The sequence below is a fragment of the Mchenga conophoros genome, linkage group LG3 (genome assembly GCF_057382185.1).
Source record: "Mchenga conophoros isolate Kocher_MC1m ecotype Shallow Benthic linkage group LG3, M_conophoros_male_GT1.1, whole genome shotgun sequence".
Lineage (NCBI taxonomy): Eukaryota > Metazoa > Chordata > Actinopteri > Cichliformes > Cichlidae > Mchenga > Mchenga conophoros.
The window spans coordinates 1,439,191-1,451,894 of NC_140528.1; the positions used below are offsets into that span (position 1 = coordinate 1,439,191).

Sequence of the window (12,704 nt, forward strand, 5' to 3'; positions counted from 1 at the left end):
ACAGTCTGTGTGACATCATCAGTCAGCTGATGGTCCCAGATCTGAATGGTTTCTGTCTCTACTGAGGAAGTCAGAGAATATCACTGAGGTGTGGATCAGGTCTGAGTGAGCTGTGGAGGGACAGCTTTAAACAGTCCACAGGTCTCACGTCCTGCTCAGTCTGGTAGCAGATACCTCGTATTGTTCCAGATGTGCTGACATCAGCAGCAGCACAGCTGTGTGATACCATGAATCTCAGTTATTGATCCAACACACAGTAAATACAAAGATCAGGATTTCTGGGAGTAATCATTATGAGTCTGAACACATGATCACTGAATGTTAGTCTCCACAATAATAAGCTAACACAAGCAAACACAGCTTTCAGCTCTTATTTTGAAACTGGCTTATTTAGAGAGCTGTGATGTGAGCGTGCCTGGCTCTGAGGCACTTGGGTCAGCCTCTGTTGTTTAGAAGTCTTACAGACTGTGAATGACACAGACCTGTCAGTTTCCATGTTTGTCTGTAACACAGCTCAGGGCTCCATGCTGAACGCATCCATCCAGTGTTATTGATCCAGGACTGATACCAGCATTGGGATCAATACTACAACACACAATCACATGTGTCCACGTGATGTGTTTGACCAGCTTTATTCATTAATGATCAATCAGCTTATTTACTGCATCTGAGTCCAGCTTCATTTAAATGATCCAACCATGAAAATGACATCAGTCCTACAGAAGCACTTCATGCTAACAGGAAGTCATTGATTAAGGTGGAATAACACAGAGACACAACCACTCACAGCTAACCTGACCCCACTAACTGCATGTGTTTGGACTGTGGGAGGAAGCCGGAGTACCGGAGAGGACGCACACAAACACGGGAGAACATGAAGCACTGAAACAAAGATGGTGGATTTGACCTCAGGACCAGGCGGGGTTACGGGGGCCATGACCCCCCAATAATAGATCCAGCTACACTGAAACTGTCAATTTCATTTACTTTTCCTGTTTTAAAGCTATCAGGCTGCTTTGTGGCTCACTCAATACTAAACTAAGATACTTTCAGTGTGAATCATTTGCAGGAACACAGGCAGGATTTAAAGTGCAGAACTTTACAGTCTCTGTCTCAAAGTTGGTCTGAACATGCTAACAGCTCTTTGTTTTTTTCAGTTTTCACTGGTTTGATGTAATGAAAGAAATTTTAAAGAAGCAGACGATTGTTGTTATTTTAGTTCTATAGTTTCATAAATCGTGGTGTGGATCTAAGTCAACATTCAGAATAAATAAGATAATACAGCACTTTGATGGTTGCCTTTGTATTTTCCCAGCAGTGCTCAGGTTGGTTCTCGGCTACATTTACATACAGATGTTAATGTGTTCAGCAGCTGGACTCATCTGAGGAAGGAACATTGGAAAGGTGCTCAGTGCACAACTGCATCACTAATTTTATGTAAGACCCTGTGTTTTATTGTATTTATATATTTGTAACATTTGACTCAAACACTTTTGGGAAGGATGAAAATGTTTTCAGGAGGAAGTTTTTCCTTCTGTCCGACTGCAGTACACACAACACTGCATCTCCCCCCATTATCACACTTCCTCAGGCTGGTGATGAGCGCCCCCTGGTGTCAGTGTTGATGACGTCATGCACAGTGAAACATAAACGGTGTCTGTTAATAAAAAATCATGTGTCCATTCTCATGTTTGCATCATGTTTCTGTAAAATCATCAGCTGTTTCTGAACCTTCTTCATTGTTTGACTCATTCCAACAGCTGTGAGCTGTGATGGAGTCAGAGCAGCTTCATCACTGATGTTCAGGTGAAGCTGAACTTAATAAACTGTAGAAATGATCAGGATTCAGGCTGGATGTGTAAAACACTTCTGTGTGAGGTCGCAGTGCTTCATATGTGTGTGTGGGCTGAAGCACACACGTGTGAGTCCTCAGAGGTTTCACACACATCACTGCACACACTTATAATCCTAGTTTAAGCTTGTGGATCATATCGGACACATCAGCAGCTCTTTGGAGACAAAGATTTGAGATTTAAGATGAGTCATAGTCTTTCTATCCATGGTAGCTTCCACTGCTGAGGCTCGGGAAACATGAAGAGGATAATTAAGAGCAAGCATCAGCTCTGTCTCATCTAACTACACAGTATTATGATCATGCACTTATGTCTCAAACTAAGACACAATGAGACAAAATGAGTTCTGTGAGTCTTTAGATTATCAGTAATTCTGGTGACAGTTTGACGCTCAGTGGAGCCATTTTTGGTTTGTGATGAGTGTTTTGTGAGCTTCTGTTTTGTGAGTCGCTCTTTGTAATTTAGAAGATGGTGCAGAAATGTGCGCGCCCTTATCTGAGAGGACACGGAGAGAGTGTCGCAGACTCGAGGTGAGGAGATAAACCTCGGAGCAGGACGGCCTGCACGTTACCCATGTGCATCTTTTCAGTGACATCAAGTGAACCCATAATAAGCATTTCTATGTCTTAGACATCATGTCCATTTCTAATGAGAGATTATTTTTAAATGAGGGAAACCTGGTCTAACAACACGCTTCCAACAGAGCTAAAGGTTCACCACAGTGAGACGGTGGGACTCTGATAAGAACTGAAACACTGTGTATGAACAGCTGAGACAAAACTATATATAAACACTCATTTATTCCAGTTTAGTTTACAATGATTTCAAAGTAATGTGGAACGATTCATGTTCATGAGCTGTTACAAACACAACTATTGATTTGTCTATATATGGTCGGACTACAAGGCTCGTGTTGAGGCTCTTGGAATAATGTGTGAATTACAGCAAGAAATGATGGTTTTCCATTTTACCAAAGTGGAATAAAATCACCACAGCAAAGAAATCATGTTATTGTCTGCAGCTAAAATATATGGTGAACATGGTTTTATAATAATGTGCAAACACAACCTCACTCTGCTCTATACGAGGAGCCAACCACAGCTGTCCGGGTCTTCATCCACCACCTCCACCATCTTTGCTCATCATCATTCACTTAATTGCTGATTGGTTTAAATCAAACTCCATTACAGGTTCAACTCCATTATATAACAGCATGTTGACTTTGGATCTGGTGTGCAGTGCCACCTTAAAAGATGAGGAAACTAAGAGATTACAAAAAAAGAAGTGGAGGAGTTAAAGAGCTGCAGCAGATTAACAGTTTCTGACAGTCATGTGTTAGAAATAGGACGATTAGATGAGCTGAGGGATCCATCTACTGCTCAGTGAAGCCTCATCAGAAACAGTCTCAGTGGAAGGATGGCTCTATTGTTAAGGAAGGACACAGGCAGAAAGACTGGCGTCTGTCACACAGGAACTGGACTGAAAATCAGCTGCACATATTCATCAGTATGTGCAAACATATTATAGGTGTGGAATTCAGGACAGTACCATCAGAAGTTGATCCACTGTGCAAATGTCTGATTGGCAGTGGCTTCATTTTTCACTATGAACAAACTGCTAATGCAGCATCACAGGACGTCAGCCATGGATTGGCCTCCCCAGACCTCAACATTACTGAAACATCTTAACAGAGGATGGAAACAAAGGGAACCAACATCCAAGAAAAGAGCTGCTGCTGAAAACTTCCTCACAGAAAACACAAACAAGCTTGACTAAGAGACTCCAGGCTGTGCTGAATTATAAAGGTGGACTGACCTCCAGGGTCCTTAGTATCATATAAGCTCAGTTTGTGTCTTATATACTTTCCATTTATATAACAAAATATATAGAAACGAGGGTGGTTTAAGATGTGTGTAGAGTTTTATTCATTATCTTTAGACAAACAAAGAAAGCACCATCCATTCGTCTCCAGTCTGTATGAAAAACAGGGGAAAGGTCAAATTAAACCTTTGAAATTCCTTTCACAATAAATCCATAAATAAACAAAATAAAACATAGAAAAGTGTTTAAACCCACTTTTCCATAAAGCTGTCAATAGGAAATGTTCCAGTAAACATGTCTGTGTTTCTGCTGTTTTCCTTTCATGCGTCCACAGCTGACAGGTAACCCTATTGGAGTCGCCATAGTGACGGGTGGCGTCTCAGCTTCAGCGTGTTGATGGGCACAGCCACGGTTACCACAGTTGGAGTTGCATAAATGTGCTTGGTTAGAGTTGATGTTCCATTCTAGAAGGTTTTAAGCTTCACTGGTGAGAGTGTCCAGATGATTCATGCTGAGGGAAACTAGAACATAGAAGGATAACTGCAATGCATGCTTACAGTACATATAATACATATAATCTAGGAATAGGCCTGAGCAGAGGCCCCAATGTTTCCAGCTTCTTGTTGCAAACCTGTTGCATTTTATTCTACTTGGTAACAGATGAGCAGAGTCAATAATTAGCCTCAGAGACCCTGAGGGCTTAAGATTATTACCTTGTATGGAAGGTGTTATAGAAAAGAGAAGTTCTATGTCTGCTTATAGCTATTAAAAGATGTACAAGACGTACGATTAACTGTGACTAAGGTCTGGAACCTATTCTAATCTGTCATTGACGCCATGGGGGGGGGGGGGGGGGGGGGGGGTGTACCCCACTGCTTTATAAGTATCCACATTATGTATTTTGGTCAGAAGACATATGTTGATGTTTTCTCCGGGCTGTTAATACACTCATCGTTTGATTGCACTTTCCCGGAGCCTCCGTCGTTTGTTGTCTGGTCTAAAGTTGATCGATCTGGCAGCAGGGTGGACATGCTCCTGTACAGACCTCTGAGGAGAACCAAGGTGCAGTCAAAGAGTCCAGTCTGTCCTCACAGATGTGAACATGTGGTTTCATCAGGTCTGCTGTCAGCTAGCAGGCTCACATCAGAATCACTGTTCCTGAAAAACACAGTCTGTGACATCATCAGTCAGCTGATCGTCCCAGATCTGAATGGTCATCAAATCATAGCAAATACATAGAAACAGAATAATGTGTTAAATAATGCAAAAGAAGAAGAAGAAGTAAACACATATGGGACAAATGGAGACCATTGCAGCTCATCCACCAGTGGGGTAAAAAGAGCAACCAAGAAAGTGGCAGCCTGCACGGCCACAGATGTGCTGGAGGAGCTAGAAGCTCTACCCATGGAGAAACTCCTGGAGAACCTTGCTAAGCCTAACAGGGGACAGGTACTTCTGCCCAACCTGGCAGCCACAAAGTGAACTCATTTAGGTAAAGATAACCACATGCACCTAACCAGCCTGCACCAGCCTGACATTTCTTCCTCCTAAGTAAAAACCAATGGATGGATTGAACTTAGAGTCTCAGCTCAGTTTTCTATTTTGACCACCTACACCCCAAGATACTCTTTTAAAAAGTGTTGTTTTCAGATCCCTTTGAAGTTCATAAAGGGCCTGTTCATTTTCATTCAAATGTTTTATTACATAAATGTTACTGTTTTCTTTTGATTTATGCTCCCACTACACTGCACCTCTACAAACAACAATGCCACGGACTGTCAGCTGCTTTTACATGCTGTGAACATGAGTAGGTTTGATCAGAGTTTCAATTATCAAAGAAAAGACAAACTGAGCAAAAAGAAGGAAAAAAAGACCAACTTCTTCCCAACTGACAAGAAAAATACTCGTCATGTTTTCATAATAAAGGATCAGGCTCCCCATTTATGACAGCTTGGACCAATAATGTATGTTACACTGATGCTACTGTAGAGACAGGGTCAACATCTCTATTTAAATATAATTAATATACAAAACACAATAAAAGTTATACATGAATTATTCATTATTTTTACTATTGATAAAATTCATGTATACTAATCAAAGTTATACATGAGTAACGACATTATTAATAATGATTAATAATAATAATTCTAATGCCAACATGATGACTGTTCATAGCTCCTGCTTTGAAATACTGAACTTAAACATTGACCTGATGAAAGATCACAATTCACAGTGGCCCACTGTCAGAATCATTCTGAATATAAACTCATCGAGTTAATCTAACCTTTCTCAAATGTGCTGTGAATAAATGCTGCTGCAAGCCACTGTGGGAAAGCTGTGTTATTATCATGGAAACATCTGTGACACATTCACAGAGGACGAGGACACAAAGGGACGACACGCAGAGGCTGTGTTAAAGTCAAAAATCCAAATCTTTAGTCCTAAACAGGCAGTGGTTACAAACAGGAAGACGAGCAGTCCATTAAACAGTCTACAGGGTCAAACATACAGAGAATTCAAACAGCTATTAAAAACAAATAACTGGACACTGAAAAACTTCAGTGATGTGTGAGGCACCAAAGGGAAGCAGCTGAGTATATTCAATGAATTCTCTTCAAATACAAAGACAGAAACTCCTACAGGCAGCATGCAAACTGAGCAGGATACACAAAGATCAGAGATTACAAAAGAAATCAGAAAAGATTTCAAACTTACTGAGAGCAAGGCCTCTGTTACAAATCTGTCTAATAGAAAAACATGCTGTACAGATACAATACGCTCAGTGTTCATGGTCATTTAAAAACTGGCTCTACCTGAACCACTTCAATATTTTATGAAGTCACTGAGTCGACCATTTCTACAGTTTGTTTCCTTCATTGCAGTTAGAGTGCGGCTGGTAAGGATGAAAACACACACAGAGCGTAAATTGTCTTTGTTAGTAACAAACGTCAGCAAAGAAAAGACAAAACACACAAACACTCTCATGATATTCATGAATCATTAGAAAGCATCCAAACATTCTGCTCGTGGACTTTTACAGTCTTATTTGCACTCGCTCATCTTCATAATCATCCTGATCAATACATGACAGGGGAGGCTTTGAGGTAGGCGGGGCTCTCTGCTGATGTCAGCATGAAAGGCAGGACCAGCGTCTGCCACATGTTGGTGAAACATCACAGTACACTGGCGTGGTTTCCTTTCCAGATGTTGGACGTTTGACACTTCAACGTTGAGGCCAACAAGAAGACACAGTTTTGGGTCGGGTTGCTGCAGGGTTTCTAACTGAGCAAAAGCAGAAGCACACAGACCAACAGGGATCAGATGCTGAGTGTTAGAGGAACATCTGTGCTGATCACTGAATGCTGCTGTGGTCTCTTGTTGAAGTTGGCTGGTGGGACAGTCTAATAGTGATATCCTGCCCATCGGAGGAACACTTTTAAAAACACATGCAATACTTTGTTTGTGTTACAGTCACAGTTTATCTTATTTTTGTCCTTTAAAAGTGTTGCTGTACTATAAAGTCCTATAATTTGAGGCTAAAACGGCTCAGAGAGTCTCTCTCTCAGAGGATCTCCTTTGAAAGTGGAGACGGCTTTATCCGCTGATCCACGTCACTTTACCTGGATGTTTTCTTTGAAGCTGGATGAAGACTCCTCTCCCTCACTCCTGCTGCAGCTGTGTGGTCCAGTTGGCCTCTGAGGTCACAGTCAACATCTGTAGCAGAAGAGGGGAAATAAAAGTCCAGGTCACCAAAACTGGGAGCTTTTCCAAAATAGAGCGTAACTGGACTTTTTCAGCCTTACAGGCAGATAGTCGTCTGAAGCTGCAGCTTTTTCTTTTTAGCTTTTTCCAATCTCTGCTCTCGGCTTTCTTTGAGAACATGTCTGCTTTCTTGGCATGGGTCTGTCTGCTGTTGGTGAAGAGACTAAATCCACATACTCGCTACTAAGATCTCCTCAAGTAGTCTCAACCAGATTACAGTTTAAGAGTAAATGTCTCCTGAGAGTTTCACCTTGGGGAGATGCTGTCTTGCTAACATGCAATCATGAGCATTAATCTATGAGGTGAAAAAGTCATTTTAAAAGCTCCAGCCACAAGTTTTATTTCATCTGTGTTTTGGTCAGAGTCCCATCAGACCTCCAGAATGGTGTCAGAGTGTTTTCTATCCACGTGATGAGCACAGGCCTCAGGTCCAGACCTCCACGGGCACCATAGCCTCTTTGGAGCTAATAGGTGCAAGAAGGTTTTGTTGGGATAGGAACTGAAGAGGAAACTGACGAGGAAGGCAAGGATCTTCTTCAGCTCCTCCGAGCCGGGACCTCTTTGTGTAGGCCAGCATTGGCCAGGTAGCCCTCCAGCATCGCTGGATGGCCGACAGTGGAAAACCTAGAGGAGTAGGAGAGAAACAGCAGCTTGGAGCATGTCTTTATACTGTTTAGTTTTTAGAGCCACAGACTTTCTTTTAATGTCATTGTTCAGGATCTATGACTGATTATGTATTTATTGTATTCCTCCATGACTGTGTGACAGCAAGTGGAAAAAACCAGCTTCACCTTTGTTGATATGCTTGTAATTTTAATATTGATTAAATGGCCATGAAATAATAGAAAGCTCATATATGAAAATGTATTTTAAGAAATAAAATGTTAATCTGAGTACAAAGGAGTACACTCACCTTCTGGTAGATGGAGGTGTAGCGAGCGCTGGTGAACATCCAGGCCTCCTCGTAGAACTGATCACTGATTGGATCCAAAACATCGATGGAGGATCTGTGTAAGCGCTGAGGATCGTCCTGATGGACAGAACAGAAGGAGAGTGAGACAAGTGAAGATATACTAAACAACACTGTGACATGAACTGAGCCACACACAGTTTGATTCACAGGTGATTGACACATTATTTGACCACGAGCAATCTTTTCTGGTTTGACGCCGTCTTTGTAGCCAGAAACCAGCTCTCTCCTCGGCTTCCTCCACTACACGCTTCCCCCACGCCAGTCTCCTCCGTCACTATAAAGGGGAGAGTCATGAGCTCCATCACCCTCACCTGTGCCGTCCAACGTCCCGCCACCAGCCTCCACTGCAGCAGGCCAGAGACCACACCCCTGCCACAATAAGTAAAAGTATATCCTTGCTGTACCCTTAATGCTAAATGTGCTAAATTAACTGCTGCCTTTGCCCCTTTGGGATTATTCTTATGTCACTGGGATGTTGACCTTTGACCTTCACATTAGAGAGATGGGCAGACATAATTAGTGTATGAATTTTAAAGTAACAGGTAATAAAGAGAGTGTAGCAAATGTAGTCAGGTTTATTACTCTGTATCACACATGAGTGCCCGAGGGAGGCGGGGCTGACTGGGGAGACACAGGAAACAGAGAGACAGGGCTGACTCGACATGAAACGATGAAACGTGGGACACGGGAACAGAAACTAAACACAGGCTGAAATGAACACTGAGGGAGGGAGAACTAAGATTACTGAGAGCCTGATAAATAAGAAGAACATGTCATGGTTCGGATTTTGAGGAAGAGACTACGACTGCATGGTCTCAGTTGATGTCAGAATAGTGATTTTTATTATACATATGTACATATGGGGAAGATGAGCATCACAAGCCTTTTGAGCCGATCTCCCCCGAACAACCACGTCACAAGGTTTTTATTACAATGATGACGTCAAGTCACATGATAAGTATCAGTCAGTTCTCAGAACTCAGAAAGTTCCCCCTATATGGCCTCCAGATGTTTCCACTCAGTCCAGCACTCAGAGAAAACCAGTGTGTGTGTGGTGTGTATATCTATTGTTAGTGTGTGTGTGTCAAACAGGGACCATGTCCTGAGACGCCCTCACAGTTAGATATTACTGGAAATGATAACAGGGTGGGCCCACTCAAACAGTTCTCCCTACATGGACTTCAAATGCTACTTTTAGAGAAAAACAAGTGTGTATTACATTGTACATTTTGTGAAAGTGTATCTATCAGAAAAACTGTCCTCAGACGACCCTCCTATTATTACTAAGTGTGAGTGTAAACGTGCATGTGTTATACAAGTGCGTGCATGTGGTTACAGGCCGGCGTACGTGCAGAACTGAACGCAGACAGCCCAAGTACTGATCATCTGTGTGCATTAATATTTGGTCAAAGTAACCTAGATGTGATTCAAAGATTATTCTGTCAACTGATTCAACAATGGTAAATGATTAGTCAATGATAGCTGATTATAAGAATACAAAATAAAATATCTCCTGGTCACAAACAAAAACCAAGAAAAACAAGAGTCAAAGAAAAGCAAAAACACAAAGCATTGGGCCAGGACCCACTGCTGTGACATTTATATGTGATAAAAACATTAAAAACTGCTCACATGTTGAAATCTTTCTACGTATACTTTAGGTTCAGCTCTCCAGCCTGGCATTTGGTTAAGCATGATTCAAACATTTGATTTTGTTTAACTGGTTTTAATTATAGTTACTTTTTGTGAACATTTGTTGCAGCATTTAAAAATACATCATTTATTTTCAAACTTTTATTTGATTTAGAGCATCATATTTGACCAACGTAAATGTTTTAATTTCATATAAAATAACTGAAGCAGTGAACTAAATATCTGAAATCTTTCCTTCCTTAAAAGTTATAATCCTACTTAAGTTATAGTGCAAACGCTTAAGCAACAAATATACTTGATGCTAATTAATTAATATTTCCCTTTGATGTTGCAACTATGCGGTCACTTCTGTCTTTAAACAAAATAATATTTTCCAGTTACAGAAATCATAAAGTCCAAACTAAAGTGCTACTGTTGCTATATGCATTTTATATAAATCATGGATGATGGTCCTGACATGAAGGAAGAGAAAGTTACAGGTTGCATCCTTTGACTTTGTCTCCGTGCCTTTGGGCGATTTTCAGAAGGACAGATGTTTCTGTTCAATTCTTAAATCAATTTTTTCAAACACAAACACTATTTTAAAGCTTCTAGAGAGTAAAGTATTAATGATAATTATAATAACAATAATAAAAACAAAAGCTCTCAGATCCATCAAACCAAGCAGCAGAAAGAACAATAACTGAAGAGAAAACTTTAACCTTGTAGACTTCATTATGTTCCAGCTGCTCTACAGACGCTGTGACCTCGAACTTAAGCAGGTCGTAAAGTATGTGCAGCTCAATAACTTCATAATCAGACCCTGTGGTATTTAGGCAGCAGAACAACTAAGAATAACAACTACAAATAATGTTTTTAGGTTTCTGTTGTACTGCAAGGTTCTGTACAGGAGAACCAAACCAAGAGCAAATATTACGTCTCATTTACACCTGAGCACGAAGAGCCATCAACATTTAGCAAATTGAATCATCTTTGTTTAGATGCAAGAAGAATCGTATAGAAATGAAAAAGTAGAAATAGAAATCCAGAGCAAAGATATCCTCTAATTCAGCGTAGCACATGTGCAGCTGCTGCGATTCACGTAAGCATTCGGCTCGTCGCTGTTGCAGATTTTTCTCTCGCTGTTCTGGCTCACAGCGCTGCAAACACAAAAATAAATATCCCCAAAGGTGTGAAAGGGAGCTAATTAGTAAGAGTATTGTTACTCTCCGCAGGAGTAGTCCAGCAGTAGAAATCAGTCCAATAACAAGGTGTGTAACATCTTGCCATCATTGCCTCCTCCTGTGTCTTGTGTTTTACGGAGTCGTGGCTCTGTGAGGACATCCCGGACTGCGCGCTCAAGCTGGAGGGCTTTCATCTGCTGCGCGCGGACCTCTCTCTCTCTGGTAAGTGCGCAGGCAGCTCAGTGCGCACTCACGGAGCAGATTCTCCACATGGAGCGGACATTCCCGGACTCTCTCATCATTGCTCTTGGGGACTTTAACAAAGCCAATCTGAGCCATGAGCTTCTGAAATATAAGCAGTATATTAAATGCCCGACCAGAGAGGAGAGGACATTGGACCACTGCTACAGCACGATCAGCGGGGCCTATCGCGCGGTGCCCCGTGCTTCACTCGGACTTTCTGACCACGTCATGATCCACCCAATCCCCGCGTACAGACAGAGGCTGAAGCTCTCCAAACCTGTCGTGAGGACCAAAAAACTGTGGAGGAGCTTCGCACATGTTTGGAGTCTACAGACTGGGACACAATGAAGGCTGCTTCTAACAGCTTGGACGAGTTTACGGACACTGTCACCTCCTATATCCACTTCTGTGAGGACAGCATTGTGCCATCACGCACCAGGGTGAGTTATAACAATGACAAACCCTGGTTTACTCCTAAACTCAAAAAGCTGTGGCTGGAAAAGAGAAAGGCGTTCAGAAGCGGAGACAGGGACTGCTACAGAGAGGCCAAGTACAGGTTCACTAAAGAAGTGGACATTGCTAAACATCAGCACTCTGAGAAGATGCAGCAGCAGATCTCAGAGAATGACTCGGCCTCTGTGTGGAAAGGTTTTAGGAATATCACCAACTACAAGCCTAAAACCCCCCACTCCACTGATGACTTGCTCTTAGCCAACACCCTTAACGACTTCTACTGTCGTTTTGACGAGCCATCAGGCAGCCTTCACACCTCCAACGGCCCCAACAATAGAGACACTTTGGACACTAATTCCCCCACCTCTCCCCCCTCCATAGAGCCATCACCACCTTCAAACTGTTCACCTACAACACCCCCCTCCTCACCCCACACAAAAGAGGATTTCACACCGCCTCCTCCCACCACAACTCTTCATATTCATGAAGCAGATGTGAGGAAGCAGTTTAGGAGTCTGAATGCTCGAAAAGCTCCCGGCCCAGACGGTGTGTCTCCTGCCACCCTCAGACACTGTGCAAACGAGCTGGCCCCAGTGTTTTCTGGCATTTTCAACTCCTCACTGCAGGCATGTCATGTGCCTGCCTGCTTCAAGTCCTCTACCATAATCCCTGTCCCCAAGAAACCTAGGATCACTGGACTAAATGACTACAGACCCGTGGCTCTGACATCTGTGGTCATGAAGTCATTTGAGCGCCTAGTTCTCTCCCATCTCAAGACCC

At 42.2% G+C, this 12,704-nt stretch overlaps 2 protein-coding genes across 2 annotated transcripts in view; one reads left to right on the top strand and one right to left on the bottom strand.

Moving 5' to 3' along the window:
• The window catches only part of LOC146576940 (neoverrucotoxin subunit alpha-like), a 20,259-nt gene extending 19,371 nt beyond the window's left edge, over positions 1-888 (top strand). Inside the window, exon 2 of the mRNA XM_085267600.1 lies at positions 1-888. This exon is cut by the window's left edge and continues 2,086 nt beyond it. The gene's annotated coding sequence lies outside the window, so the exon portion shown is untranslated.
• Positions 889-6,090: 5,202 nt separating this feature from the next.
• LOC146576941 (phospholipase D1-like) lies at positions 6,091-10,058 on the bottom strand. Its single transcript, XM_085268212.1, has 4 exons — positions 8,353-10,058; positions 7,815-8,063; positions 7,298-7,391; positions 6,091-6,955 (listed from the first exon to the last, which is right to left on the bottom strand). The coding sequence occupies exons 1-3, from the start codon at positions 8,572-8,574 to the stop codon at positions 7,338-7,340; spliced, it is 525 nt and encodes a 174-aa protein (XP_085124338.1). The 5' UTR covers positions 8,575-10,058; the 3' UTR covers positions 6,091-6,955; positions 7,298-7,337.
• Positions 10,059-12,704: the final 2,646 nt, after the last annotated feature.

What these genes read in the sequence shown, in the direction of transcription:
- LOC146576941 (XM_085268212.1), bottom strand. Translation starts at nt 8,574, where the DNA reads ATGTGTCAATCACCTGTGAATCAAACTGTGTGTGGCTCAGTTCATGTC. An exon ending in ACACCTCCATCTACCAGAAG is followed by an intron (nt 8,064 to 8,352) that starts GTGAGTGTACTC and finishes CTACTCCTCTAG; the next exon opens with GTTTTCCACTGTCGGCCATC. An exon ending in ACTCTGACACCATTCTGGAG is followed by an intron (nt 7,392 to 7,814) that starts GTCTGATGGGAC and finishes CTTCTGCTACAG; the next exon opens with ATGTTGACTGTGACCTCAGA.